This window comes from Dioscorea cayenensis, chromosome 6, assembly GCF_009730915.1.
Source record: "Dioscorea cayenensis subsp. rotundata cultivar TDr96_F1 chromosome 6, TDr96_F1_v2_PseudoChromosome.rev07_lg8_w22 25.fasta, whole genome shotgun sequence".
Classification (NCBI taxonomy): domain Eukaryota; kingdom Viridiplantae; phylum Streptophyta; class Magnoliopsida; order Dioscoreales; family Dioscoreaceae; genus Dioscorea; species Dioscorea cayenensis.
The window spans coordinates 18,217,433-18,242,818 of record NC_052476.1 but is presented as its reverse complement, the minus strand read 5'-3'; the positions used below and the strand labels follow the sequence as shown (position 1 = coordinate 18,242,818).

General features: G+C 34.9%; 3 protein-coding genes and 2 pseudogenes across 4 annotated transcripts; all 5 read right to left on the bottom strand.

Annotated features, from left to right (window-relative positions):
- Positions 1-4,017: 4,017 nt before the first annotated feature.
- Positions 4,018-6,277, bottom strand: LOC120263290 (annotated as a pseudogene).
- Positions 6,278-11,745: 5,468 nt separating this feature from the next.
- LOC120263211 lies at positions 11,746-14,488 on the bottom strand (annotated as a pseudogene).
- Positions 14,489-15,152: 664 nt separating this feature from the next.
- LOC120263289 (asparagine synthetase [glutamine-hydrolyzing] 2-like) lies at positions 15,153-18,343 on the bottom strand. The gene is made up of 4 exons (XM_039271159.1): positions 18,321-18,343; positions 16,839-17,001; positions 15,707-15,787; positions 15,153-15,552 (listed from the first exon to the last, which is right to left on the bottom strand). Exons 2-4 carry the CDS (start codon positions 16,974-16,976, stop codon positions 15,253-15,255), a joined length of 519 nt encoding a protein of 172 aa, XP_039127093.1. The 5' UTR covers positions 16,977-17,001; positions 18,321-18,343; the 3' UTR covers positions 15,153-15,252.
- Positions 18,344-18,437: 94 nt separating this feature from the next.
- Positions 18,438-22,713, bottom strand: LOC120263210 (asparagine synthetase [glutamine-hydrolyzing] 2-like). The gene is made up of 6 exons (XM_039271088.1): positions 22,674-22,713; positions 21,901-22,006; positions 21,439-21,577; positions 20,248-20,343; positions 19,925-20,066; positions 18,438-18,556 (listed from the first exon to the last, which is right to left on the bottom strand). The coding sequence occupies exons 1-6, from the start codon at positions 22,711-22,713 to the stop codon at positions 18,438-18,440; spliced, it is 642 nt and encodes a 213-aa protein (XP_039127022.1).
- LOC120263288 (SEC1 family transport protein SLY1) lies at positions 21,664-25,353 on the bottom strand. Of its 2 annotated transcripts, XR_005537037.1 has the most exons (3): positions 25,205-25,353; positions 22,674-25,124; positions 21,664-22,006 (listed from the first exon to the last, which is right to left on the bottom strand). XR_005537037.1 is itself a non-coding variant. In XM_039271158.1 (2 exons), exons 1-2 carry the CDS (start codon positions 25,233-25,235, stop codon positions 23,275-23,277), a joined length of 1,881 nt encoding a protein of 626 aa, XP_039127092.1. In that variant the 5' UTR covers positions 25,236-25,353; the 3' UTR covers positions 21,664-23,274. The 2 variants fall into 2 exon arrangements, 1 of the variants encoding a protein (XP_039127092.1); XM_039271158.1 differs by having other exon boundaries at positions 21,664-25,124.
- Between the last annotated feature and the right edge of the window lie 33 nt (positions 25,354-25,386).

Genomic DNA, 25,386 nt, shown 5'->3' with positions numbered 1-25,386 from the left:
TCCTTCAATCATCAATAATTTCACGTATTATAATTATAATTATAATCATAGTACATTAGTATTAGTGTTAGAATTGAGGTGCACTAATACATTAGCAATAGCACCAGTATATTGAAGCATATTTGTACTGGGTGAATAGTACTATTATTAGCATATTAGTATCTTGTATCCAATATTAGTATTATTATTAATATATTAAGTATATTAGTACTATTATAATTATTACGATCATCATTATTATTGTCATTATTATATGAAGTATTAATATTAGGTATGTTAGTATATTTGTATTTGCATTTGTATTAGTATATAGCATTCATATTTAGTATTCATATATTGTAATTAGTATATTAATTAGTATTTGACATCATGTTAATATTATTATTATATTTGTATTAATATTGGGGACAAGTTAGTATATTAGCAGACAATCTTAGCTGCTATTATAATAAACCACCGCGTCTATAAAGAATTGACATCGAAAAGCTCTTTCAAGAACGACATCCAAACAACCTTACATATATATAGCCGCCTTCTACACTAACACATCCAAACATAAAATATAAAAAGCGACTTAACTACTCTCATAAGTTAATTTTTAAAAGCCTTTCTACCAAACTTCTACATATTAAGCCGTTTCATCTCAAATGCCTACCAATCGGTAGGATCGAGTAAATTAGAAAGCACCAAATAAAGATATTCTATCGTTTTACTCTCCTAGTTACCCGAGTCTCTGGAAGCCGGGACTTCTTGAGCGGAAGTGGAAAAAGATGGAAGTGAAGAGAAGTCGCGGAAGCAGGAGATCATCTCTCTCGCCTTCTCCTTCTCGAGGTTCGTAGAGAGAGAGAGAAGGCGCAAGGTTCCTCTCCTCCTCCTCTCTTCTTCTTCATGGTAATCTTTCGTTGTGTTGTTCTTCGATCCAGAGGAGGCCGAGAAGGTGCAGTGAAGCATCGGAAGAAGTTGGATGGGTGAAGAGAGGAGGCGGAACTGCGGGATGCTGATGAAGCGCAATGATCGAAAAAGAAGAAGACGAAGTAGTAGACGTGAAGAGCAGTGAGAGATCCCATAAAGCTGTCCTTTCTTACATGTGGTTATAATCTATTTGTATTGCATTTATTGATTTTGCCCTAATGTAGTTTCTATGCAGAGAGAAGAAGTTCTTAAGGAGTAGAAGCATGGAAAGTATAGGAATAAGAATTTGATTCAGTGAGTGTTCTTATTTTTGCCCCAAATCATGCTCCTGGCCTATAATTTGTTTGAAATCTTTACTCTAGTTCTGCCTGCTGCTGCTACTGATGCTGATAGAAAATTGATGAAATTTGGATAAAAGAATTGATATAGTGGTGGAAAAGAATAGGAAAGACAAAATTCATTGGTATATGTCTTCTTAATTTGCATATCCATGTTATTTTCTGTGTGTTTAGAGATTTTGGATTTTGGGCTTTGGATTGAATGAGAACAGATGAGAATAGGGACATTGGTTTATGGAAAGCAAAGATTAGAAATTTCATGGATGTATATCCATCTTATTTTCTGTGTTTGTGTACTTTGGTTTGAACTAAAAATGACATGGAAAATCTGGTGAAAGGAAAGCAAATATTAGAAATTTTGTCGAGATATTTTTGCTTGCTTATCCATGTGGATGCAAATTGCTCACAGAAATTTTTAAGAGAGGAGATGTCGTAAGTGGTTTATGCTTGTTACATGATACTCAGTTGTTGAGGAAAAAGTATTTCTTATGCGTCCTTGCTTTTTGTAAGTTTGTTTTGATTATCTATGCATCGGCTTTTTGCTGCTGGCATTGTCATATTAGTTTTTCCTTGGAACGTTGAAATGTTTGCTGCTGGAAAAGTCATCATCTTCATGAATCTATTAGAAGAGATTTGTTGTTTGTAAGATTTGGAGTTTCAGGTGTGTGGCAGGCTTACTGATGTATATATATATATTAGAGCAACATTAGGGAGTAGAATGTAGAACTACTTACTATCTCGCTTCCCTTGTTTTAAGGCATTAAACCTTATCTTAAAACTTAATGGACTAAATTTTTGTTCAGCAATGTTTAGATTTTATATGATTGCCTCATGTAATGTAGAATTTGAGCTTATAGCTTTTGATGGCATAAGCATGTAAAAATTAGACACTCTAAAAAGACAATTTTGAGAAAAACATAGTAAAGAAGATGAATGATATCTCAATAAATGCAAAGACCAACTCTACTTCATCTCTTAGTAACATGAATGATCCAGCTTTATCCAGATTTATGCCCTAAAGTGAAATTCTTGTGGCCCCTAAAAACTATATGAATTTGTTTGTTTTCTCCATTGTGTCCAATGTGGCAGCTGATGTGATCGGACATGCAGCATATTTTGTGTTTAAGTTAGTACAGAGAGGCTAAAATGGAGAAATTCATATAGTTCTAAGCTAAAATAAAACAAAACAAATTAGTGTCATCATGGATGTAAATGTTTTTCAGCATCTATTAGTGATTCAGCACTGTAAAATTGAATGGGATACCTTTAAAACACTTGTAATATTATGACTGGAATTTTGTAAAATGAATTAAAAATCAGTATCATCATTATGTTCCAGTTAGTGTCTGTTTCCAGTCTGATAAACCCCTGAACTATAGTTTGTGATGAAGTCGTATTGTTCATATTAGAAATTTTTTACATAATTCCGAAGAACTAGATTAGACCAGAAGCTAGTGAGCATCGTCTACTTGTTGAAGATCTTGATCATACTAAAAAGAAAGCTTCTTCCTCATTTATTTGCATGCTTTTTGCTAAGTTCAAATTAACATATAAAGACATGATTCTTGGTATAATGTCAAGCTCCCTCTGGGATCAATCCTATTAAGTTCTGTCAATCATTGAATGTTTGATGGACCAAATATTTTCTTATTCGCCATTTTAAAAATAATAGGACATCTGGGCTCTAGAAATATAATGCCTCAATCGATTAATGAATGCTGCCTATTTCTTCACTTTTGTTTTATACATTTAATTGTTTTTTCCTTTAATGCTGTGTTTGAAAAACCTGATGGTCAAATCTTTGTCGCAGGTTTGTAGAGTTGCTCGAAAGATGATTATTTCTCAAAGCAACAATGAATTCTCAACCTGGCTTGGAAAGAAGAGAAAAGGCTTTGTACTTTCTCCGACCTCTCATCCGAGCAAGCACGGGATGAGTTCTCCTGCCTCATGAAGGACTGGAACAACTCATAAGTTAGCCTCCCGGTACTACGAGGGCATAGCTAGCGGACCCTCGAACAGCCCACATTGTAACGGAAAGACAAGTAGGGACTGAGTTGTGTTTTCACCGGCATTCAATGATATTGTTAGTGTTAATCTAGTGAAGGTCTTTTGTTAAAATCTTTATCAGATTATTGTGCCAGTGTTGCTTCACTTTCGATCTATAAACAGTAGTGATCAGTGAGAGACTGCATGAACTTCCCGTGATTTCCTACTGGGTCTTGTCTGTGTTTTATGTCTTGTTTTTGGTCTTGTATTTTATACTGTTTATAATCAAAATTGCATAGATGTTGTACATCAGAGATTTCACCATTGAGATTAAGTAACCATTAATTAAATCTCTATTTTTCTAATCAAGCTTAACAAATAATGCAACCATAAATAATCTTATTTCTAAAGGGGATTAACAAGATAATTAGCCTATGTTGATGCAATAGGAAATAAAAATTTTGATGATATAATGAAAACACATCATTCCATAACTCCGATCTTCAGCAAATCAAACACAGATTTGCGAAAGTTAATTTATACATTCATGCAACTCCATTTGCATTCATTACAGTAACTGTTTCAACATTAAACTCCTCTTCAAATTTGAATAAAATGTCAAAATCAACTCAAAAGCATGATAAACATCACAGCTTTGTGCAGTTCTACAAAGCTTGAGAAGAGAGTTGACAGATGATTATTCGGTCGCAAAAAGATGATCAGCTTTTCAGAGTTTGGCGTACAAGAAGTTTCCCGCGATCTAAAAATACGAAATTTTTCATCAATGTTTAGCATCTTCTTCCTCACAGAATTTGGTCGATTTTTCAGAGTCCATCAAGGAATCCAATTCTATGCTCTTATTCTTAATCTGAACTTTTTATTATCCATCCCTTTGTCATATGGACTTGCATTAACCTAAGCGAAGAGCAAAAATGTCATCACTAATAATATTCAAAACCGAAAGCTTAGAAAAATCAAACAAATTGACGTAACTAACAAAACATTCACTCCACTCAAACAATTTTATCATCGGAGATGAAGAAGATCTGGCTTAATGAGCAAATACCAAAGCAAATCTGTTCCTTGTTTTCCTTTTTTGTTTTTTCTATTTTTCACTCAATTCAAAACAAGCATGAAAGATATAAAGCTGTAACCATCTACATATTCGCCATTTCAAATAATCTCAGTTCTACAAGCATATATATGTATATATATGCAGATCTCTGATTTGGTTGTAAGATTAAAATAGAGAAATCGTACTAAATTCCTCGCGATGTTATAAATATTTATTATGCTAATTTTTCTCGTAACACTCACCAAACCGAGATCCATTCAGCTCGGTATTGACATCAATTACTCTCCAGAGACGGTGAGTTAATATCACCTCGTCGCTTTGACACTCTCACACAGCACCGAAACTTTTACCTTGTGTTACAGCATTGCCAACATCTGGTAATTCCACATAAACAACATCTCCTAAGTGATCCTGAACACAAAATCTCGTTTCAGTGAACCAAATAAATAACAAAAACCGAAACAATCCAATAATGAGTTTCAAGATCTCCAACATATTCAATTGCACTGTCGAAATCTTGACTGGAATTTTATTAGGCACCTGAGCATGGTCAGTGATTCCTATTGTGGCCGGCGATGAGCCATCTACTTTTACCCACTCGTGAGTTTCGGAGTACTTGAGATCCTTTAGGAACTGTGGAATGAAACAATAAAGGGAAATAAATCATCCAAAAACCACAGACTAAAAAGAACTATAATGCTTCGGAAAATCATAATTACTACAATCTGTGCATACATTAACATTGCAAATAATATCATATGAATATAAAGTTATAAACAGATATATTTCAGGATAAAACTTTCATGAGAACAATCAAAAGAAAAATAAAACTCATAATTGGCTTTTGAAAAGTTTTCTGCTATTGTGGATAGACCACAATTATAAGAAATTCAAAAGAACTTGCAGATAGCCTGCTTATTAAAAAAAAGCATTCGATGTAAGAATTCATTGCATAAAAGGAAAATTGAAACACACATTTTGCCTTTTTATCCTTTCTAATCTGAACAAGAGAATTCATCAAAGAGATGGAGGTCACAAATATAGAACAAGAGATCACATCTCCATCGGATCGAGAAAATTATCATATTCCACCAAGATTAAAAAGAAACATTAAACATGAGAGTTCACCACATAAAACATGTCATTTACTTTTTCCTTTTTGAATTTTTAACAAGAGAATCTCATCAAAGAGATGGAATTCACAAGAAGTTGCTAATCACCAGCTTATAGAACAAGAGATCACAAAATTATCAACTTCCACCAAGATGAAAAACCCATTAAACATGATAATTCACCACATGAACAGAGAGAGAATGAAAATATGTCATGTATCTTTTTCCTTTTCCAAATTAACAAGAGAATTCATCAAAGAGATGAAATTGCACAAGAAGTTGCTAATCACCTGCTCCTAGAACAAGAGATCACAAAAATCATCAACCTCCACCAAGATGAAAAAGGTACATCAATGTGAATGTGAAAAATTCACCACATAAGCAGAAAACAAACAAAAGGAATAAAAACCCTGTCTTCCTCCTTTTTCAAACTTAAAAAGAGAATTCACAAAATGTTTCCAATCATTATTTATCCTACACCACAAAGATGAAAATAAAACATCAAATGTGAGAATTCACCACACAAACAGAAGAAAAATGAATAAAAATACTTGTCCTTTGTTTTCAAGTATAAACAATAAACCACACCAAAAAGATGAAAGCACAATGCCAGCTGATAAAAATCCAATCTTTAACCTAAAAACCAACAGATCTTACCAAAACCAAAAAGGGCCAAACATACAAAAACCAACGGATCAAAATATAGAAAAACAAAAAAAGAAATGATCTTTTATAAAAGAAGGATTTACCAGAAGAGAAGCTTCTATTGAAGGTTGAGATCCGAAGGAAAGAGGCAGCTCTGGAAGCCCAAAGAAGCCTGGAAGCCATGATCAAAACTATGGATAAGTTTTGAGCTTTTCATGCAATTTAGATTTCTCACTCTATGAAAAAGTACTATTTATATTTATGCACTGCATTTTTTTTTTCCATATATACTATTATAAAATATTATAATATGTAGATGCAATTTTTTAATAAAGATACGTCAATTGAACCTTGGTGAGCAGAAAGACGCCAGAGATAAAAAGATATAGGCACAAATCAATATATAATGGCATCCAAAAATTTATAATGGCATGGAGAATAGGTATTTGGGTGTTTGTGGATTTTTATAAAAATTTTTTGGGAGAATGCTAGTAAAAATTGAATTTGATAGTATGCGATTACTATTACAACTATGATTAGACTATTTCATGTCAAAGTGTTGTATATTTCATTTTTCACTGGGTTTAGCTGTTGGATTGAAATCCAACAGTTGAAATACAAATTTTTTGTAGAATTGAATTCATAGAAGACATGACCTCATATATATATATATATATGACAATGCGTTTTTCTCTAAATGATCGGTTATATATATATATATATATATTCCTTTGTTAAATAGGGGCATGACTAGTACCAAAACTATTGTACTTGCATTAAGGGTGAGTAAGTTTGCCCTTAGGAGAGTATTTAAATTTATTTGTTTATTTATTTATTGTTTACATCAACAGAGAGGGATGTATATAAGGTTGGATGGTTCAATTTTCATAGCAACTATTTTGATCAATGATCCAATAGTTATTAATGCATCAAACATTGTTCGTCAAACTTTGTGCAGTATTCATCACATTTGGTACTATTTTTATAAGCACAATTTGAATTATTCATCCTTGAGTATTGTAGTCATTATGTGCGATGTCATACCCATTAAATTTTAATCCAACGGTTGATTGACGAAAATCTTTAGATTTATTTTCTAAGGATATCTATAGGTTTTGTTCCTCTATATTATTATATGTATAATATATACACACACATATACATACGTAACTTATTTCTTAAATTGATTGAATGACTCATTATAATATGTATAAATTAAATAAAAAAATCTTAACTTTATGATGTGTTAGCATTTTATAAGTTTTATATTATTATTATTGTTGGAAATTGTAGATGTTGGAGTAGTGAACAAGATAATTGAGGCGTGCAGATGCATTGACCTTAAGAACAAATTAGCCTCTTTTTTTCCATACAACAGGAACAGTAGTACAATGGCGATGCTCTTCCAGGATACAACAATCATCATCTCCGGTTTGTGCACCATAATAAAGAAGAATTGAGTGCTTAGATTCTGAGGAGGGAAGGGAAGTAGTTATCTATGGAAACCGGAGTTTGGTTTTGTTTTATAAAAGACGAAAGGACACCCCAATTCATGAAGAGATTTGGAGAAAAAGAAAAAGTCTTGACTCTTCACGAGAAAAAAATAAAAACATATGAAAAAGAAGGTCCAAAAACTAACAGTGCACGCTACAAAAGTAAATCTTTGCATTCGTGTCCGCATCATGCGCCTACATGAGTTCAAGCCAAATTCGAATCCAACCCTAAAAATTTGCACCCTCCCCTTTGCGCTAGCATGTAGAGAGAGCATAACCATTGAACCAAAGTTGAGGGCTAATGAATATTGGCACATATAAGATGGGTCAAGGCTTTGCAAATAGACAATGTAGTACTAAACTAAATAAGAATGTTTTGAAACCAAATATGGGCCCAATATACATGGGCCTCTAACAATCCCTCCATTTTAAAGTATTCGAGACAGATAAAAAGAAAACGGAGCATAAGAAGGTAATGCATCATAATTAGTGCCTTGTGGGCTATGAACCAATTCCTAGAATATATAAGAAGTGACTCACAAGAACTTGGTGAAATAAAATTTCTATGAACCAGAATTCCTTGTTGTAAATCAATCGTTTTATAAATCACATTATCTTCTTGAAATCTGAGCAACTCTAATAGGGTTGGCACCTCTCGGTTATATGCCAAATGCCTGGAATTCATAAGTGCTCTAGAAAACTTGCCTGAGTTTTTTATAGAAAGTGGCTCCACTTTCATACTTATATAGGTGAATCCATCAGGTGTAAAATTGTAATAATATACACCATTCAAAATTGAACTATGGAATTCATTGAGAATCAAATTCATCCTTTATACATTGCAATTACACTTTACACCATAGGAAGGGATAAAAAATAGATAGTGTATATCCAATCAACCAATGACTTGTTTTTACCCATATAAACCTATTTCTTGGGTTAACCAATTACATAGGTTAGGTTACTATCATTGTTGAATTTTGTCATAGGCAACAATCCCATTCCCCCCGATGTTTGACACACTAATTTTCTACCTAGTGCTTTAGTTAAAGGATCAGTTAAATTTACTTCTGATCTTACAAAGTTTAGTGATATCACTCCATCCTCAAGCAATTGCCTCACAGTATTATGTCTTAGGCGTATATGCCTACTCTTGCCATTATATGCTTTATTCATGGCTCCGTATATTGCAAGCATGCCATCACAATGAATTGAAACTGAAGAAGCTGGTTTCATCCAAAGAGGAAAATCGGCGAGAAAGTTCCTGATCCATTTTGCTTTAGTTCCTGTTTTCTTAAGTGCAACAAATACGGACGCCATTGTTGAATTTGCTATGCAAGTTTGTTTTGAAGACTTCCAAGACACTGCATCGCCTCCTAAAGTGAAAATTAATCCACTTGTTAACTTTGTTTCATCTGAATCTAAAATCCAATTAGTATCACTATACCCTTCAAGTACTTCAGGAAAGCCAAAATACTTTAGTCCAAAATTAATAGTTCTTTTCAGATGTTTTAATATCCTGATCAAGGCAATCCAATGATCCTTATTTGGAGTATGTGTATATCTGCTCAATCTGCTAACTGCATAAGCAATGTCAGGACGAGCACAGTTCATCAAATACATTAAACCACCAATCACTTGTGCATATTCATTTTGAGAAATACTAACCCTCTTTATTCTTTCTTAAATGAAAAGTACTATCATATGAGGTTGAGATAGGTTTGCAATTAAAATGATTAAATTTCTTTAATACATTTTCCACATAATTTCCTTGTGAAAGCATTATTCCATCATCTAATTTAGAAATTTTAATTCCAAGAATAAAATGTGCTTCACCCATATCCTTCATATCAAATTTAGATAAATATTCTTTGTCTCAACTACTATTTCTAAAGAAGTACCAAAAATAAGCATATCGTCTACATCTAAATAAATTATAACACCCACATTGTTAGAAAATTTGCTGTAGATACATTTATTAGCTTCATTTATAAAGCAACCATTAGAGACTAAAACATGATTCAATTTTTCATGCCATTGTTTTGAAGCTTGTTTAAGTCCATATAATGATTTCATAAATTTACATACCTTATGCTTATTGTTAGAAATCACATACCCTTCGGGTTGATCCATATATATTTCTTCTTCGAGATCTCCATTTAGAAAAGCTGTCTTAACATCCATTTGATGAATAATTAAATTATTAATAACAGCTAATGCAGTTAAAATTCGAATGGAAGAAATTCTAGTAACATGAGCATAAGTATCAAAGTAATAATTTCTTTCTTTTGAGAATATCCTTTAGCTACTAATCTAGCTTTATATTTATCAGTAGACCCATTTGGTTTAAGCTTTTTCTTAAAAATCTATATGCAACCTATAGTTTTTTAATCAAGCGGTAGGTCTACTAATTCCCATGTATGATTAGATTAAATTGAATCTAATTCACTATTAATAGCCCGGTCATTCCACCAAAATCATAAGTGTTAGGATTAAAAGACTAAAAAAAAATAGAAGAAAAACATTTGTGGTCATCAGTGCAACCGGAGAATAGTTTTGTGGCCACAACGTTACAGAAAAAACATTTGTGGCCACAAGTGAAACTACCCCAGCTTCGTGGCCATCATCATCAATTGGGTAGTTTGAATATCCAGCCCAATCTAGAAGTGGTCTAAGTACAAAGCCCAGCAAATCAAGCCCATTAACCAACAAAGCACTAGATACACCAATGATGTTAGGTAATGGTTAAAAGATAGTTGCTAAAGGGGTTAATTCTTCAAATAAAACAATATCACTTATGAGTCTTCAAATAAAAAATCTTTTGCTAATAAAAGGTTAGAATAACTTTTTTAATCAACAAGATTAATAATATTATTATATAATAATTTGAATAAAAAAATTAGAAGGTAAAAGCCGAAAAAGAGAAACGAGGAAAGTTAAAAATACAATGTACCAGTTCTTGATTCTTGAGCATAAAAAGAAAGTCAAGAAGAGGAATTGATGATATTTTTATAATATTTTTTTAAATATTTAATTTTTCTCATCAAAATTATAATTTTGACATAAAAATTGCTTGCATTGTAAGATATACCCAAATCAGTTTATCCAATTTGGGATGTATTTTTAAAATTTTAAAAATACATTTAAATATTTACAAAACTGTTAAATATATCCGGATGATGATATATGCCCTTCTGGCGTGATTTTTTTTTTAAAGCAAATTACTTTTTAATTTTCATGATTTTAAACAAAAAGTTATATTTAAAAGTTGCCGTATCAAAAACTAAGCTAAGCTGCCATCTAACGATATATTTTTAAAAATTAAAAAAAATTAAACATTTAAAAAACTGTTATATAAAATTTCAAAAAACACAAATTATACGATACTTTTCATCAATAGGTTTAATACAATTGCCTAACTGAAACACAAACATTATTTTTTCAATGTTTTCTTCTAGTCAGGTATAACAGTATTGCTTCAGATTTCTATATATATATATATATAATAATATACCATAAAATATATCCATGTAAAGAGTACACTCCAATGCTCTATACATATCTGATGTTGGTATTTACAAATATCAAACTTCTTTGAATGCTCTAAATGGATGGAGGCTTGGAATTGGATGAAGTAAGGACATGAATATTTTAGAATGACTACAAGTTCACAGCTCTCAAGCACCATCTGCTTACTGCAGGCCAAAATTAGAAGATGGAACTATAGAAGTGTTTTTTCAACTCTTTAGTTTGCTTAAGATGATGGATCAATAACAACTAACAAGTTCATTAATGACTCCAAACCAGAATATTTGGTGTGCCTGTAACAAGATAATGACAGAGTATCAAACCTGTCAATCTATGGAAAACTTCAACGAGCAGCAGCCCAATGTAAATGTTGTTCTTAGGTGGTCCTAACGGCCGGCACACCAAACAAAAGAGCTAAAGTTGGGGTTATTTATGTCCAACTGAAAAAATGACAAGCAAAAGGTCGTTGACAATTTGTAAGTTAAAGAGACTAAGTACCATTTTTTTTTTAGTTTGCACACAAGCTATCCAAAATGAATCCATTGAATGGATAGAATTTGGAAATGTTTAGAAGAGAATTTTGATAAAGTAAACCATAGAGACTGTTGAACATTTTGATGAAGAATAGTTTTTACTTTCTCTTAACTAATAAAGAGTGATAACATGTAGAACATTTGATTGAATGAATGAAGGTTGTGAGTGAGACTCTGAGCCTGGGGAAGATCATCAAGTTTGTCCACAGGAAGGCTGTCACTGATGTTCAATTTAAAGGTGAAAACATTTGTCCGTATGAACAATACCAATTATCAATTGCAACTCTTTTTATGCTTAGTTAGTTTCAAATAAATTGTGAATGATATGACATACCGAAGGGCTAGAGTGTCATCCCGGTCTTTGCTGCCGCGCATTTGGATCCTACTGTTTATGAGAATCCTCAGAAGTTTGATCCTTGGAGATGACAAGTAAGTGATTAGCATTGTTGATATGAAAGCCATCGTTTAATCATATCCAGGCTCTCCCTTGGTTTGTACTCTGGACCTGTATGACCAGCACCCTGCATAAATAAATACAAACAACCACATCTGCATTAGCATCTATTTTGTTTTTCTTTTTTCACTACTCCAAAGTTCTTATCGTCAAAATTTTATTGTATGTCATACCTTTATAGTAGCAAATGTAAGATTGTGGGCATATGTTCTCTTGTATCTGAAGAATTTTAATCCAAACAACATCAGTCTACAAATGCAGATACGTGCATGATCAATAAAACTATTACTAGTCTTAATAATTCCGATCAAACTCACCCCGCTACTTGTCTGCAGGAGAACCAAGATCTCCAGTCATCGATAATGGAGTAGTTCAAAGATCTTATCCATGTCTGGGTTCCAATATGCGGTACCAACAGATCATGGTCGCCACTTTTATTAATCAGAAAACATGGTGTTAGTAACTCAGTATGAAGATTCATCAAAAAGAAACACGTAACGGGTTCACTACAAGCTCTAGCTTCACCTGTAAACAAGAGCTCGATAACCTTGGCTTGTGAGCTTATGCTGGTATTTTACACCGCTTGTTAGATCATAGGCATACTGCAAATAATCATTGCATCTAATCCATTCCGGCACAGTCCCCTGCTTCATATAAATGACAAGTGAGCAACATATATCAGAAATGATACACATATCAGATTCCCTTTGATGTACCTTCCGGATGTGAAGAGCATCTCTCACGGCATCGGTGTTTGCCCAAGTATAGGACAAATAGTAAGCATAAGACTGAAATCAGAATTATGATCAGTTAGTTTCTTTACAAGAGACTATCTGTTCTCACACAACACAGAGAATTCTCTAAAACACTAAAAATTCAATAATTAAGTAGTTGTTAAAGCACGAAAGATCTCAAGAGCATGAAACTCACTCTGCATTTAAGAGGGGAGCGGGTGGTGGGGCGATAAGCTCTTCATGGTCATCCTTGAGTAATCTCCTTTCTCCGGCCAATTTCCTTGGGTTCCAAGATGTTCGTGGAAATTTTGGCTCCAAAATATGCGGCCATGAATTTCATTAATGAACTGCAAGGTCAAGAGGTGACAACTTCAAGTTTTCATGTGGAATTATGTATAGCATATTTAGTGAAGTATGAATAACAGAACCTTATTCACAATTCAAAGTTTCTCAGCACACAGTATTGATAGAACTTTCATAATCCTCTCCTTCACAGGAAATAATGGTGGACTGCAAAATTAAAAATAGTTTGATGCAAGATATAATGTTCTTCCCTTCATCAAATCTTTTATATATACCGTTGACAATTGACATATATACCAGAGCAAAGCTAATTAGCATAGAACTTCATGACCTTAACACTAGAACTAGATTTTAATGTAAGAAGAGAAATGCATCACCTCATATAACTCATCAGAAATTATCACCATATTATGAGCAAATGGGATGCGAGAATTCAGATCGATTGCTTCTCCGGTTCCTTGGTTACCAAGCAAATATCCCTGAAACAATAACATCATTATCACACTAGAAGAGGTGAATGATGTTTTGAAGGTGTACATAAACGGACGAAGGATATAGTTAGACTCTTTTAAGACTAAATTGATTATCACTACCTTGAGATTCAGAGGAGGCAGAGTCCCAGATTCAATGCCTAAATATCAATAGCATCACATTTTAGATAGAACAAACAACATAAATATCAATTACAAAAACTGGTTTGAGATGTGATAGGTTACCTTGTGATATCAGGTGAGTGACGAATGGGACAACCTCGCCAGCATATGAATCACCAGCAATATACAAAGGATTGGAGAGGAACTGATGGTGATCAATTAGCCACTGTTAATCACAACACAAAGTTTGATTTTCAGTTACCATTTAGAGCATTCAATCAAATGCAAAAGAAGATGATGAGGATCATGTGATTGAATACCTTTCTGAGAAACTTGTACACTCTAATGGATGAAGTGACATCACCACCAACATATCCCTATGGAGTATTTGAGAATGAGAACCCAGTTCCAACTGGAGAGTCTAAGAAGATCGATCACATTGAGACCTGAAAAATAAAAATCATAAACTTTTTACGGAATGAAAAAGATCATGAAAATTGTCAACAAATCTGAAAAATAGATCACCTTTGTCCAAGAGAAAGGATGATACACAAGTGTTGTTAACATGATGTAAAATTATAAAATAATTCCAAACATAACATTCATGCATAATATATTCCAAACATTACCAACTAGAAACCAATCGATGTCTGTCCGATGCTGCTGCAGTCCCCCAGTAAACCTGGTCTTGAATCAGAACCATTAAACCCAAACACTGGATCAGGGTCTGGACATGTTGGCAGGGTAGTACTGTGCTGTGCTGCCAACATCACCTGCTGCATTGAACACCTCCAGACACACACATCCTACCTCAAAGACCTGAAATTAGTTAATGCAGTAAATTTGGACTAGAAAATTTTTGTGCACTTCTTTCATCTTATCAACTTAAGCATTTAGGTAGAATTGAACCCAAATAATGCATTTGACTACATATTTAACAAGATATCTTTGCAAAAAAAAGTATCTCACTAACAGATGCTTTATCAAGGTTCTCACAGAATGGAAAAAAGTTTTGGCAAATCAAACCTCCAAGAACACAGCATGTGCTATATGCATCTTCTTGACAGGGAAGATGACTCAAAATCAAGAACAAAGAACCCACTAAGCATCATTGTGATATATTTTTAGTACAATATGTTCATGGAATCAAATGTGTGATGTCAACAGAAAGATGATTTGTAAGAAATTGTGAGAAAAGTTAACCAATGCAACAAACTTAGAAATGTGAAATATAATCGTTCTGAATGAACTTTGACAACCTTGCAGCTGGAAACATGGTTTCTTGAGATTCTTATAATTTATAACCTTACACTTCTACAAAAATAAGACTCGGGCTACATTATCCCAATTGATAAGGACATGCAACTTTAATGCCTTCAATGCACACATTTAATTGTAATGGAACATAATGTTAAAAATAAATAGAAAAATAACACAGAAAATGAACTCAACAAAACCAGGAACCAAACTAGACATTGTATTCACTGATGCTAAATGAACATGAGAAAAAGGTTTAACAAGTTTTCAAATATGCAAATGTGCATCATTATTGAAATTTTAACAAGCTGGAAAATAAGTGGATAGATGCTATCATTGGCAAAAAGTAAGGGCTTCCCATAGTTACCTTCCGACATCTTTCTTGATGAAATTCCACCTTATTGGGTACCTTATGAAGATATAGGTAACAGCCAAAAATTTCATCTGAACCTTCCCCAAAAAGCACCATCTTTACACCCAATGACTTAATCTTGCATGACATTGAAAACATTGGTTTGCTTGCCCTAATAGTTGTCACATCATAACTTTCAATGTGAAAAATGACTTCTTCAAGTGCATCAATACCCTCCTGAAAATAAAAGAGGACAACAAGCTAAGACAAACATAAATAATAATAATAATAATAATAATAATAATAATAATAATAAAAGAAAAAGGATGGCCATTCTTACAGTCAAACATATAACACTTCTCACTCATCAACAAAATTTAGAATATATCACCTGCACTGTGAAGTGAAACTCATGATGGATGGTACCAAGATAATCTGCAATTTCCCTAGCAGCTTTCAGATCAGGAGAACCCTGAGCACAATTCACAAATATTAGATTTTTCAAATTAAGTCACTAACGGAAAATTGGCAAGCAGTTCCAGCAGCACTAGAAAGGGTACAAAAAGGCTCTACGCGAGATTAAAAACTATAACTTTTCAGATATACCCAGTATCATGCACTATGCACCCTTCCATTTATATGAACTAGATCATCCAATCTCTCATCTCTTTTTTCTGTAGATGTCATATTACTTTATACATGCCCCTTTTTCAGTTGGAAACCACATACCTAAACATGACCAGATCAATAAATCCAACTTGTACATAGAAGGAATGTAAACTATAAGATGTTAAGGGAGTATTGCTTGCCTAGCATTTACATAATTTTTTCCGATTGAGCTGACATCCGTTATGGTAATTCATTACAAGCAAAGAATCTCTGTTCCTGAACTGTATGCAAAATTTTCATTTCATACAGCTCCTCCCTTCAGTGCAAAATACCAAGTAATCCATGCGATTCAAAATTTACTAGTCGCATTATGAACTAACAGGAGCTAGTGTTTTTACAAGAAATTTCTTGCCAACCTCCCTGCCAAAGGTTTTCTCCTTTCTTAACAAAAATCTTATTCAATATAGAAATTGTCACTCTAAACAAGGAATTTCTAGGTGCAGTGCTTCTAACAAATTTTCATGCAGTAAATTGCAGCAAGCTTAGCTTAGGCATAGTGCAACCTAACCCTGAATATTACCTAAGGGCATCCCCAAGAATATGGAGTAGTTGAGAAAAGTAATTTCAAAAACACACCCCAGAATGCAGTGACATGACAATCAAATTTAACTAATTACCATCATTGGTTTATGCACAAGTAGGTTTACCAGAAACAATTCTAGGAATGAACAGTGTATAACTTTTATGTTGTCGTGGAAAGAAATTTTTTAGTGAAGGATTAAAGAAATTGGAAATGAAGAAACAGTGGGTCTATAGGTTTGCTAGAGATGCCATTGCCATAGAGTAACTTCAAAGACACCTTCATATGGATGAAGAAGCAATCAGTTAATGCACAAGACTAAACAAAAACCAACCTTCAAACCAACACAGAATGTATGTAATCGAGATCCCCACTGAATGGTGCTTTTAACCTCAGACAAATTCCGTGATGCTACAGAAGCAACAAGTGAAGAATCAAGACCACCGGGACAAGAGCACACCAAAAGGTACATCAGTCATCAGCCTCTTAATAACAGCCTGTAGATTAAAAGCAAAACATCAGGAGCAAAATGAGACAAAGGACAAAACCAGAAGAGTGATGATGCACTAATCTCATGGCTCATGATTATACACTTATAAGATGTCCGAAATCTTCTTTTAAAATAAAGAAAATTATTTATGCCTTTATGCCAAAAGTAAAAATATATGGCAGGATTAGTGTCAGAGACAAAACAAACTTCTTAGCGATAAACTCAATGACAATTCCATTAATCCATCTTTACACATGGCTCTTAATTATTCCGTAAAAAACCAAGAAATTACTCTGCATATCCATTTAATGATTTATAAATGGGCCGTTAAAAGTGGTATCTATCCCATCAAGAATCCATGGTGGAGGTAGCCAGTTCATGTGACCATTGCTTTAAGAATATTCTATTTTTTCCACCAGACTCATATAATACTACTATTTCTAGACAATGCTATGTAATAGATAAGAATGATTACTGCAGGTTTTCCACTTTGAATGCTGATGATTTATTTTTGGCCTAAAGATTAATCTTTCCCTCTAATAAGGACCTTTCTACTGCAAGAACCTATCAAATGGGAGAGTAATATTGTTCCAAAATTTTGTTAAACATGTCATTTTGTTTGCCAAAGTCCCTCCTGAAACTTGTGCGGGTTTCCCTGCAGCTTGCACATTATTAATCTCTCTCTATTACACTTATGATTTACATGATTAAATCAAACATAAGATAGATAAACACTTGTTTAGTTACCAAGATACACAACTAAAATGGGAATAAAAAAACTCTAAAGGGTAGATATTCTTTCCTTCAGAGATGAGCCTCAAAAATGGGCTTGTAATTTGTTAGAAGGTAGAAATCTCAACTGTGACCCCAACAATTCTTCCAAAAGTACAAATTTATTGAGGTTGACCTTGATTATTGTAGGAATGAACAACAAGAATAAATATGGATAGGAAAATAGAAGAAAGAACCGGATGGAATAAAAGTGAAAGTGTATGCAACCAACGACAAACAAAAAATAAAACAAGAAGACAAAGCACATGGCAAATCAGTTATTGCAATCAATTACTGGAAAATTTCTTAAAATTGGATTAGTCACGGATATGATATTAAGCTTCAGAAATAAAAACTACCTTTAGTGTGAAATTCACCAGTATTGATATAGTTTTGCAGTTGACAATAAAAAACTGCCCGGTAAATAATTAATTAATGCAAATTTAAGGCTTTATATGTTGAATCAGCTCACTGGTATAGAAGTTGACCAGAGCACATAAACAAGATGCATGCAACAACATTATATATGCTAAAAAGAAAACTTTGAATATGCACCTTCTCAAAGGCCTCACGCAAAAGGAGACAATCATAAAAATGAATAAGATCAACAAATAAATGACACGGTGACCAAATTTATCATGGCCAAGCAACATAGTTTCAGTATCATTAAGTCTATGAAAGTTTAAGGAACTCACCATTCTTACTGGAGTATATATGTCCAGGGAGAAAGGACATAAATCGTTCACAATCATCACTTAAGTCTTTCTTCTCTGAAGCAAACCAAGTAGAACCTGGGAAAACCAGATAGAAACCAACAAAATATGAAAACTTTATATATGGTGAGAACTAGAGTTTAGCAGATTCTGAAGGAGAGCCTGAGATTAAGAAATTTAAATATTATTTGAAGAAAAATCGAAAAAAGATAGATGAACTGAATGTAGCTCTAGTTGAAAAAAAACCTACAAGAGAGTTGTTTGGATAACAACACGTGCAATAGTATGGAGAGGTAAGATGATTAATATTGGTAGGCCTCAAGGGACAAAGTATTACAAGGGTGTTAGATATGGAGGAGAGGAGAAGGGTAATTGATGCAATTGTTCAAAAATAACTTTTTCTCAAGGATCCACACTATGAATATACATGATAATTAAGGCCTGGTTGGTGTTAATATAGCGTATATTTTGCAATTTTTTTGATAACTAACTCACAATAGTGCTAATTAGAAAAGCATTGTGATGACTTCTTTAGCATCTAGGCTAGTTTATATAACAAAGAAAATCAGAAAATAAAAGTAAACAAGGTGGATGCACTGCATAGGTTTCAAAGGTGTTAATGAATTGCGGTTGTCATCATTGAACATTAATAAGTAGCACTCAACTAAATGGGTTAGACTTACATTAATAAGATTAACTTGACCTCAAATTTTTTGAATCTATAGCACCCTGATTTCATCTTTCTATTCAATAATTCCCAGCATAGCCCTTTCCTAGTAAAGAACATTTCACTTTCAATGATTTCTTTCTTAGGACAAATAAGTTCAGCATGTTTTTCTTCACAATTTAATCAGGAAAGAATTCAACTCAAAACATTATTAACAAAATAAAATCTATATATAAGAATAATAGATATAAGATAATTGTCTCAACAACTAAGATGTTGTTTTCAGTTATGTTAGACACAAATCAAACACAATAATATGAACTCAATTCAAGCAAAAAGCTTAAGTTGATAGGATGAGAGACCATTATACATTTATATCATATTTACTAACCTAACTGATATGGGATAATTAGTTACTTCAATACAAGGCCTTGATACATACAAGTCTATTTTAGCCGCGGCCACCTTGCAAACAAACCATCTAACCAAGCTTTAATACCATGTTCAATGTAAACATAAAACAAATTGTTTGGAGTTAATTCAACCTAAAAGCTTAAGTTCATCGGATGAGAAACCCACACTTATTATTCATATCCATATTTATTAACTTAACGGATATAAGACTATTAACTTCTCTAACAACAAATATCTACAAGCTTCTTGTAAGAAAACGAAAGCATGATGGCTTAATAACTAACAATTTTATTTTCGCAAATGAATCTAAATTTTCTAGAGCCCCCATAAAAACATAAATTCACTTTCATAAATCACATGCATACCATCAAGACCCCATCCGACATACAAAGGAATAATTCCTATGGCATCATGAGCTGCAATGAAACTTTTATCACGAGTATCAAGAAGCACAAAAGAGAACATGCCATCCAACATATCCACACAATCTTCTCCATACTCTTCATACTGTCACAATGGCAAAAAAGAAAAATAGATAAAAAGTTGTATCATAGCCAACAACATGCAGTTAATCCATGATTTTTTGCCTTCTCATTCAATAGAGTTAAATTCAATATTCACTTCAAAGTTGAAAACGAACAACATAAATAAAATGAATAATAAAAGAAACAGAAGTTTGGATACTAACAAGATGAGCAATGACTTCACAATCACTGCTAGACCTGAATTGGTGATTCTTGAGCTTGGCTCTCAACTCACTGTGGTTATAGATCTCCATATTAACCTAAAAGTAAAGACAAGTAGAAATTTAATGGCTATAAAATGGATGTTTTTCAAGTGGAAAACCAGGGAAGAGATGAGTTGGCAATATTACTAAATGATTTAACACCTACTTGCAATATATGGACATTTACAACCCTAACAATTCCAAAGAAACAGCACTCTTAGTTAGCCACTTAGACATACACTAGCAACCTATTTACAGCACTAATCATAATTAAACAAATAACCCAGTAAAAATCAAAAGAGGCTTTCTAGATGCCACCTGATCACGCAGCAGTCTAGTTGACTAAGTCACAATTTGTGTTTACAAAACATCTTCATCCTTGGCAAATGCATATAGATGATAAATTGCAACGCAGCCGATTTGACTAAAAGTCTAAACATGGAAATTGTGTCCAGTTTTTAATTCAGATTTGCATATATTTCCACCTGTAATACCTCTACTTGCCACTTTCCAACCAATTACGAACCACTGATCGCATTACACCTGACCCTAAGGATGACTAAGATTGAGCACTCAAGATGCATTTTTATTTAAATAAGGATTTAATAACAGATTTCTGTCAATTCAAGTGAAGTTTACCTTTGAGATGATTTGAAAACTGTGTTGTAGGAATTAGAATTATATTGCATAGATACGTACAAGATCACCTTTGTTGGTTATGTAACAGCATATGAAAATCATTATTGCAACTTCAATCATGGAATAATGTGATACAGGTCATCTATTGATTTAAATGTTTGCAAATCTCACACACAGTGTTCTTCATAAACTGCTCCAGCAATGGACAGGTTAAAGTATCCTAAGATGGTTATTAGAGATCGCTGAAAAGTCCAGGCTTAGATTCTAAATAGTTCTTGTATCTTGTTTTCTGTACCTAGTTGTTATTAGCTGCTTCAACTCCTTTTGTCAAAAGAAAAATGAACAGGTTTAAGTAGAATTTGCATCTAGTGCTGGAACAATTTCTTAATTAACAAAATATAATGCTTGCAATGCATAAGTTGAATAAGTATACACACACGCATGAGGGATCCCAGAAACAGAAATTTGAAGGTACCTGGCAAAATTAAACTAGTTAATGGGAAGATGACAAACCGTAACAACAATTGTTTTATCTTCATTATAGAGCAGTTGGTCTCCAGAAGCAGGATCTACAATAGGCAAACGGTGGTGAGCTAGGTAACAATCTTGATAACAGTGTATGCCACTCCAATCAGGCCCTCTGTGACACAACCTGATGCAAGAAAAGAGAAGAATTCTGGGGAGAAGAAGAAGATTAAGGAAAGAGAGGATAGAGAAGAGGAGAAAAGGAGAAGGAGATAGGAAAATTCCAGGCTAAAGATGCCCTTCTTTCATTCATTTCCCCTTTCTTATAACCTCTCCGTACAGCCTTGTAACAAACTCCTAACAAATCACTAGCTGGCATTTTAACAAACACTTGCCGTGCCAGAACATAGAGAACATGTATCACAACCTTGCTAATTGTTTTAATTCTCTTAATTACAACCATTCATCAAGGACAACACTGTAATTCAATTCATAATGTAATCCTTGTACTTGCTGTGCTTTCTCCCTTGAATCTGGCGCGAACTCCTTCTATGGTTCATGTCGCCATTGGCCATTGAGTCTCCTATGCATACACCTGATCCTTTTGCAACACAACCTGTGTACAGAACAAGCCAAGAATATAACAGAGTATGAAGCTCATCCTGGATATTGTAAGTTTGAGCCTAATGGAGCGAGCAAGTGCTGAAACCACTGTTGATAAATGATAATGAATTCTGTTAGAAAAATGAGATGAGTTTCCTTCAACTTTAACAAGTAAATATGAAAATGAATGTGTCCGTAATTCATCGAAAAAACATAATACTTTCAAGAGCACAGTATACAAAGTTATGATGCCAAAAATGAAAAAAACAAGTTAACAACTAGATTAACATATCAGTGTGATTCCACACATAAACTAACAACAATGTATGCAAGCTATAGTTGACAAAAGGAGATACCACCATCTATAAAAGGGGTAATCAGTCCAAAGAAAAGAGAAAATAAGCCATTATAAGCCTAGCTGCATCAATTGTGTTGTGCCTGATTTACACCAAATCAAAATAAATAAATAAATAAAATAAAACAAGAAATTCTTATGACTCTGGCCTCCCTTTACACCAAACCAAAGAAATCACAAAGAAAACATTTATAAAAAAAACCTCAAGTAGATCATAAACATCAAGTAACAGCTCAAATTAATTAAAAATTCCAGATTCTTGAGCAACATTAACTCGAAGGAAACAAAAATAGTTCCTCAACAACAAGCCAATCACTGATATCACCTTCTTTAGCTTCCTTTAACAGCTTCCTTTCACTGTTCATCCGCTGCTACTGTTGCAGTCCCCCAATGAATCTGGTCTTGAATCAAAACCGTTAAAATCGATGATTGGGTCCGTGTGATCAACGCTGGATCAGGCTCGATCCAAGTGCATATTGTGCTTGCATATCATTGACATAACACAGCAAAGATGATGACAGCTGATACTGGACAAACATGCAGAAAGATACGCAAAAACAATCTTCTATATAGTCTGATGTTACTTGAATTGGCCAAACATGAGACAATATGATTAGAAGAAAATTTGACACTGCAATGAAACTTACTCAACAAGTACCAAAATTATCAAAATTTTAAACCACTAAATTGAACAAATGCATAACACATAGCAACTGTCAACCCTACCAATATTCCCTCCTGTCAGTAAAACGAATATCTCAAATATGCAGGTAGGTACCATCTTGTTTTTTTGGCAACTGAAACATATAATCTCTGTTCAATGGCTGAACCAATTATCTTCTTTCTATGCTCTTGAAAAACTAAAGATCCATCACATACCACACCATAAAAACAACATAAACAGCGTAAGAAAGATCAATCCTCAACTATGATTGGGATGAACCAGCAGGAGTACTTCCCAATCCCATCTTCTGCCCCAACACTGTAAGCTGCTCCACAAACTCAACGCCATTGAGAACCTCAGTAGTCCCATAAATCACATGCTTCACTGGCTGTGAGCGCTGTGCCAACTCCATCAAACTCCTATACTCCACATAATTGCCACCTCCTATCATGAAAACAATGGCTTCTTTAAATGGCCCCTTCACTTGCGCCCCAGATCCTGACCTTGGTGCTCGTGGATCAAACATAAGATAGGAATCCACTTCTGGGTTAGGTTTCCCTTCCATCAAGACCTCCACTGTCCTAGTCAATGCTAGCTGCCTCCCTCCTGATAATAGATTCTTCATCCCAGCCGTCACAGCACTAATAGACTGCCCATAGAGCTTCTCCGCCCAGTCCACAATATTGCTCTTGCTAGCAGAGCTTGCTGAAGAAGCCAGTGATGAATTCAAAGACTTAATTTTTTTCACATACAGGAAAGCACATGTATCAACCTCCGATTCCCTCAATGCCGATTCAACAGCTTCCAATTCCGATTGTGGAGTTGCTTCCATCGAAAGGAGGTATGTTATTGCAAGCCGGAGCTTATCCATCTTTGTGCCCTTACCTGTGAGAAGACCAAATAATGCATTCCTATCCGCACTTCCCTTGGTCAACAAATCATCCTCAAGATTGCAATAACTATCCAAAGACCGCTCTTTGATCTCACCCAACAACACCGTAGCAATGTTGGTATGCTTATCGATCACCTTCTTCCGCTCTGTGAGCTCTGGCAGCGAATTCACAGCATTCATCAAATGCTTAGTATTACCTATCAGATCAGTGCCATCAAAATCAACCCCATCAGTGCCACCAGTCCGGCGGTTCACCTCATCTACATCCTGCTTGTACTTGCTCAATTGAGTCTCAATCTCCTCGGCAACCTTAGGGAATGGCGCCCAGCTATTAGCAAACCAGAAGGGATCAGAACCATCCAGTTCAAAAGACTTCATGCCACCTGGTTTCTCACCCTGAACATTGACTCTATTTAGCTTCAATCCAAGCACATCATGCACAAGTGGGCGGTAGCTCCAATCATGCTGAATCCCTACAGCAAGTTCAAAATTCCGATCGAAAATGCACAGAACTGGGCGCTGGAAAGAGCTAACAAGCCCGCTGGATTCAGAGAAGAGATTGTTCTTAGTGACCAGATGATCACGAAGACGGGAATCAAGAGCCGAAGCCACCATCTCCGCAGGTCCACCGCGTGCGCAGCGAATGATCGGAACGACACCCAGAGTAACAAGAACACAGAAGAGACCACTGGCAACGCGGTCGATGATCTCCTCGATCTCATGATCCCCAGCCGAGGGATCGTTGAGCTGAATGTAAGCATCGCGGTGAGCGAGGGAGAAGAGGGAATCCTCAAGGGAGATGAAATCAAGGTACTGATCGTAGATCCGGGAGACGCGGGGGACGGAGTCGGAGCGGAGGAGGGAGGCAGCCAGCTCCTCGAGGAGAGGGCGAGGGAGGGAGGAGGACAGGTTGAGGTGGAAGGAGTCATAGAGATGGCGAGATACGTCGGCGGCGAAGCGCTGGAGGTTGGAGGGCGTGGGGCGGACGAAGTAGACCGCGGGGACGTCGGGAACGGGTTGGCGATCCTTGTCGATGAGGAAATAGAGGGTGACGCCATGCTTGCGCAGGTCCTTGACGTGGATCAATGGTGAGAGGAGATCACGGCAGAAGGGATCGAGGATGAGGATCTTGTAGACCTCCTCGCCAGCGCCGGCGGCCGGAGTTGTAGCGGAGATTGGTGCCGGGGCTTGGTTGATATTGAGCATGCGGATCACGCAGCCTGCGAGAGAGAATTGGGTGTGAGAGAGAGAGTGGGAATGGCAGCACCAGCAGCAGGAGGAGGAGGGAAAGGAATCTTACTGGTTTGCTTTTGCCGGAGATTGAGCGCCATGGATGAGCTCTGGAGAGCTTCAAGAGTTAGGGTTAGGGTTTCTTGGATCTGAATCGAAGAAGGAGAGGAGGGAGACGAAGCGTTGTTGAGGAGAAGCTTCACAGGTTGTTGCGCTAATTTTTTATTGTATATATTTGTTTTATATTTCAAT

What these genes read in the sequence shown, in the direction of transcription:
- LOC120263288 (XM_039271158.1), bottom strand. Translation starts at nt 25,235, where the DNA reads ATGGCGCTCAATCTCCGGCAAAAGCAAACCA. An exon ending in TCTCCGGCAAAAGCAAACCA is followed by an intron (nt 25,125 to 25,204) that starts GTAAGATTCCTT and finishes TCTCTCTCGCAG; the next exon opens with GCTGCGTGATCCGCATGCTC.
- LOC120263289 (XM_039271159.1), bottom strand. Translation starts at nt 16,976, where the DNA reads ATGTACCTTTTGGTGTGCTCTTGTCCCGGTGGTCTTGATTCTTCACTT. An exon ending in CATTCTGTGTTGGTTTGAAG is followed by an intron (nt 15,788 to 16,838) that starts GTTGGTTTTTGT and finishes AATTGTGCTCAG; the next exon opens with GGTTCTCCTGATCTGAAAGC. An exon ending in AGTTTCACTTCACAGTGCAG is followed by an intron (nt 15,553 to 15,706) that starts GTGATATATTCT and finishes TTTTATTTTCAG; the next exon opens with GAGGGTATTGATGCACTTGA.
- LOC120263210 (XM_039271088.1), bottom strand. Translation starts at nt 22,713, where the DNA reads ATGAACAGTGAAAGGAAGCTGTTAAAGGAAGCTAAAGAAG. An exon ending in GTTAAAGGAAGCTAAAGAAG is followed by an intron (nt 22,007 to 22,673) that starts GTGATATCAGTG and finishes TTCTGTACACAG; the next exon opens with GTTGTGTTGCAAAAGGATCA. An exon ending in CAAGGGAGAAAGCACAGCAA is followed by an intron (nt 21,578 to 21,900) that starts GTACAAGGATTA and finishes TTCTTGCATCAG; the next exon opens with GTTGTGTCACAGAGGGCCTG.